Below are 5,535 nucleotides of genomic sequence, written 5' to 3'. Positions count from 1 at the left end.
CATGGTAAAACAAAATCTAGGGGCTCCTGGGTGGCTCAGTCAGTTAAGCATCTTCTGTCAGCTCAGGTAAGAGAAAATAACCAAGTATAATTAATTTTTATTTAGTAAATTTTCAGCAGAATGCACATTATTCAGCCATATTTTCCTCCCAGATTTCTATTTCAGGGATACTATTTCAAAAAATTTTAATTTTTCTGAACCATCTATATTCTTAATAGTAGAAGAATATTTATAGAAACTTATCGTTATTTAGTTTACATTATAAAGATACTTTCTGAGGTATTAGTAAAGTCCTCATGCAGATATCCTTTGAGGGCTGTTTTGTATGCTTCCATGTATTTTAAACGTTGGTATAACTTCTTTTATTAAACTATTTTTAAAGATGTTTTAACCCAATGATGGGTAAAGGCATTATACCTACCAATTTTAGGTATGCGGAATATTTTTCGTTTGGAGAGAAATTATAAATTTTATTGTTATTATCCATAAATTTGACTTTTTAGTATATCATGTATTATCTACTCATTATAAGTGAGATGGTATTCATAACCAAGATAGTTCAGAGTTTCACCATAAGAAAAAGCAGAATTAAAAGATGGCCAAAATATTTCAAGAGACACCTTACCAAAGAAAATATACAGATGGCAAATAACATATCAAAAGATTGCTCCACATCATCCATCATTAGGAAATGAAAACTAAAACAAGACATCACTAGACACCTATTAGAATGTATGTCCAAACACTGACAGTAACATTTTCCACAGAACTAGAACAAATAATACTAAAACTTGTAGGGAATCACAAAAGACCTCAAATAGTTAAAGCAATCTTGAAAAATAAGAATAAAACTGTAGGTATCATAATCTCAGATTTCAGGATATATTACAAAGCTATAGCAATCAAAGGAGTATAACACTGGCACAAAAAAAAAAAAAAAAAAAGGAAAGGTACATAGGTAATGGAACAGAATAGAGAGCCAGAAACCCATGCTATATGATTAATTAATCTACAACAAAGGAAGCAGGAATATACAGCAGGGAAAAGACAGTCTCTTTAACAGACATTATCTATGGACAATGAAGATCTTGCCATTTGCAATAATATGGATGGAACTAGAGGGTATAATGCTAAGTGAAGAAAGTTCAACAGAGAAAGATAAACACCATAAGATTTCACTCATATATGGAATTAAAAACAAAACAAAACAGAGAAAATAGGAGAACAACCAAAAGAGAGACTCTTAACTACAGAGAACAAATGGATGGCTACCAGAGGAGAGTTGGGTGAGGGAGGGGTGAAATATAAGGGAATTAAGACTTATCTTGATGAGCACCAATTAACAAATGGAACTACTGAATCACTATATGAAACTAATGCAACACTGTATTTTAACCCTGCCGGGAATTAACATTTTTAACAAGACCAGAAAAAAAAAAAAAAAATGAAAGAAAGAAACACAGACACACACTGAAGAATAAAATACACTCCTCATTGAAATTTGGGATATCTCAAACATTCATGAAGTTAGGAGAAAGAAATTAATGAAGTTAAATAAATTTTAACAGGCCTAGTGCGTGATATATAAAGGTCTGAAATTCATTTTGTAAAACTATCATGAAACTGAAGCCAAATTTGATGTTTTCTTGTTTTCACAGTAAAAAATAAATCAGGGGCTATCTGAAATTCTGTCATCACCATGTCACAACTATAAAATTTAATAAAAATTTACTGTCTTGAAAATTTTTTCTTTTAAACATTTATGCAAAGGAATTAGTCTTTTGATTTCCTTTCATCAATATTTTAAAGGTATTTTCTAAAGATGAATCCATGAGAAAAGAAGTGAACATATATTTACTTCTCAAATAACGGTCTAAGTTGTAAAATCAAAACAGAAAACTGAGTGAATACAATATTTTTAAGTTTGCATTTCTTATGCCATTGTTGATTTGTAAAACAAATGTGCTTTTTATTAATCAAATCTATTGATTAATTATATTATCTATTCGAATTATCTATTCTGAATGGAAATGGTCCTTATGTCTCAGAATGTTGGAATGCTTCTCACAGAATGACAAGTTTTGGAAGGAGAGGATAGAAGTGACTCCAAGGTAGAGTTGCTAGATTTATACTAAATAAAAATACAGGATGCCCAGTTAAGTTCGATTTTCAAGTAAGTGATGAACAATTCTTAGCATAGGTATTTCCTAAATTTGTATGCACTTTTCTTATTGATGTACTAGCCCCACTCCAGATCTAAAATCAGAATGTCTGGGGATAGGGGCTATGGCATCTCTTTTGTTACAAAGTTCATCAGTGATTCTAATGTGCAGCTAAGGTTGAGAAACACAATGCATAGTGATTATTTATTAATCAAACCTCCTATGTGATATATACGATAATTACACCGCCACACCGCACAACAAATCCAGAGATAGTTAAACAGCCCTTGTACATCCTGTTAGCCACAATATCATTGGAGAGTAAGCTATTGGTGCCACTATCTATTTCATTTCCTTATGTTCAAGGTTATCAGAAAATGTGTGTAAAAGTGAAAATAATGCCTATTATAAAACTGTTTAATGTATGAACAATTTAATTTCTTATATACTAGGTACCAAGTTTCATCTCTTAAAATATACAAGAGTGTTGAGGGTGCTAAATATGATAGAGTGATTAGGAAATTGATTGTATCAGGAAACCTAATCATCTACTTTCTTGGTATTCCATTTAGCTTTTTTGCGTTACTGTTTCTTCATTGGAAAAATTGATAGTTTGATTTGGTGACTGTCTAGTTTAAAATATCTATGATCTAGTGCTTAAAATGGTCCTTGGAAAAACTAAGATTCGCACACATAAGTTATTAGATGATCAATGTCTTGTGACTATTGTCATTAAAGACATACATTCTAATAAGAGCATTGTAGAAATAAAATAGATGATTATAGGTATTTATGCTCCATACTTGTCATTAGGGAGAATTTTTATACACAATTAAATGTAGACTACAAATTTGCAGAGTACAATTTAGAGCAACACTGAACCTTTCAAGATACTGAAACTCAGTTTTGGAGAAAGTAAATGTGTCTTGCTTTCAGCTTACTTGCACGAATAATCAATGACCAATTTTAGGGTCATCAAGTAGGAACAACAAACTTCCATGAATTTTAATTAAGATTTAGCTTGCTCAATGGACACAGAGACATCTCTTTAATACTATCTAACTGCTAGCGACTGATACTATTTCTGTAACAGACTAAAGTGAGGCTTTTTATTCTAATAATAATTAATAGGCTATTAGGTTCTTTTTTTCCCTTCTAATCTCCCCTGGGATAAGCACATTCCACATTAATTTTTCTTATATTTTAACTTCACTATAAAATATAGGGATGATTATTTTCCTTTATTAGAATTTTTGGGGTTTGGTTTTGGCATTTCGCGCAATGCTGCGGCCGGGAGACCGGGGAGCTGACCCAGAGACACTTGAATTAACTTTGGCAGAAGAGAAATGGAGGAGCCATAGAACATTAAGGATGAGTTCAGGAAGACCCGAGACCATGGAGAACTTGCCTGCTCTCTACACTATTTTCCAAGGAGAGGTTGCTATGGTTATGGACTATGGAGCCTTCATCAAAATCCCTGGCTGTTGGAAGCAAGGTCTGGTCCATCGAACTTACATGTCATCCTGTCGTATGGATAAGCCCTCTGAGATAGTGGATGTTGGAGACAAAGTGTGGGTGAAGCTTATTGGCTGGGAGATGAAAAATGATAGGATAAAAGTATCCCTATCCATGAAAGTCGTCAACCAAGGAATTGGGAAAGACCTTGACCCCAACAACGTTATCACTGAGCAAGAAGAGAGGCGGCGGCGGTCCTTCCAGGATTACCCTGGGCAGAAGATCACCCCCGAGGCTGTCCTGAACACCACCTGCAAGAAGTGTGGCTGTAAAAGGCCACTTTGCAAAGGATTGTTTTATGCAACCAGGAGGGACCAAGTATTCTCTGATACCGGATGAGGAAGAGGAGAGGAAGAGGCAAAGTCAGCAGAGTTTGAGAAGCCTGACCCCACAAGGAATTTTTCTAGAAAAGAAAAAAAGGAAAAGAAGAAAAAAAAAAACATAGAGACAGGAAGTCATCTGACTCTGACAGCTCAGACTCTGAGAGTGACACAGGCAAGAGGGCAAGGCACATCAAAAGACAGCAAGGCAGCAAAGAAGAAGAAGAAAGCATCTGCCTGAATGAGTTGTTGTTAACTTATGGTTCCTGGTCCCTTTGCAAGTGACCCCTGCAGCTCACCCATTCATTCATTCAACTTCCTTCATTCAGCAGGAGGGCCTATTACCCTCTCCAGCTGCCACCGCCAGAGCCAGATTCACTGGACTACTGCACGGGGGTCCAGGCTGCAGCCACAGGTACTGCTGTGGAGGCGAGTCTGGCTGTAGTTGGGAGAACAGTGATGCTCCCCCCCACCCCGGTTGGGTCGGCCCTGGGCTGATTGGTGAGTGATCCCTGCGGCGTCCCACACAGGGGCAGAGGGAGACCAGCAGGCGGAGGGAGAACATGGTAAGAAGTGGTGCTCACTTTCTCCATTCCCCCAGCGTGATTCTACCAGGCTACAGGGACAGCCCGAAAACCATTGTTTGCAGCGACTGAGCTTGTGGGACCCTCGGCCAGACCCCTGAACCACATAGCTCAAGCCAAGATCATTGCTTTACTTTGTATTTGCTACTGTGCGAGTCAATTGGTTCCACTTCAGGTCTCTGCTTAAATTCCTGGCATAAATGGAAGTGTGTTTGGTTTTAAAAATAAAATAAAATAAAATAAAATAAATAAAATAAAATAAAATAAAATAAAATAAAATAAAATAAAATTAATTAAATTAAATTAAAATAATAAAATAAAAATAAAATAAAATAATAAAATTAAAATAAAATAAAATAATAAAATAAATAAAATAAAATAAAAATTTTTGGTAACTGCTTCATAGTTTACAGATATGTTTTTTTTTTTAATTTTTATTTATTTGTGATAGTCACAGAGAGAGAGAGAGAATGAGGCAGAGACACAGGCAGAGGGAGAAGCAGGCTCCATGCACCAGGAGCCCGACGTGGGATTCGATCCCGGGCCTCCAGGATCGCGCCCTGGGCCAAAGGCAGGCGCCAAACCGCTGCGCCACCCAGGGATCCCTACAGATATGTTTTATCAAATACATCTGTATATTTTAATCTGAAGATGAAATAAATGTGTCATTAAGTACTACATATAAAATAAAAGTTGTAAAAGGATGAGAATTAGCCTGTTTTCAATTATATGTTATTTTTCTCACCCTTAAGTAATAAAAGAAACTTGTATGTTTATTTTCAGCCCCTAATAGTTTTAGTATTTATGATTCAAGTACATTATTCTATTTATCTCTTCATGAAGCCCTAAAGGAAAATCAACTTAAAAAACGTCAGGTAAAACTATCTTCCTGTCTTCTGATGTGCCCATTGTATATGTAAAATTATTATATACATTGTGCTGATACATAAACAC

General features: G+C 35.4%; 1 protein-coding gene across 1 annotated transcript; it reads left to right on the top strand.

Moving 5' to 3' along the window:
* The first annotated feature begins 3,464 nt into the window (after positions 1-3,464).
* On the top strand, positions 3,465-4,219 carry LOC119879424 (nucleolar protein of 40 kDa-like). The gene has a single exon (XM_038589707.1). The coding sequence runs from the start codon at positions 3,534-3,536 to the stop codon at positions 4,014-4,016; it is 483 nt and encodes a 160-aa protein (XP_038445635.1). The 5' UTR covers positions 3,465-3,533; the 3' UTR covers positions 4,017-4,219.
* The last annotated feature ends 1,316 nt before the right edge of the window (positions 4,220-5,535 follow it).

The sequence above is a fragment of the Canis lupus genome, unplaced genomic scaffold, assembly GCF_011100685.1.
Source record: "Canis lupus familiaris isolate Mischka breed German Shepherd unplaced genomic scaffold, alternate assembly UU_Cfam_GSD_1.0 chrUn_S789H952, whole genome shotgun sequence".
Lineage (NCBI taxonomy): Eukaryota > Metazoa > Chordata > Mammalia > Carnivora > Canidae > Canis > Canis lupus.
The sequence above is the reverse complement of the archived record's forward strand: the minus strand, read 5'-3'. Positions and strand labels throughout refer to the sequence as shown.

What these genes read in the sequence shown, in the direction of transcription:
- LOC119879424 (XM_038589707.1), top strand. Translation starts at nt 3,534, where the DNA reads ATGAGTTCAGGAAGACCCGAGACCATGGAGAACTTGCCTGCTCTCTAC.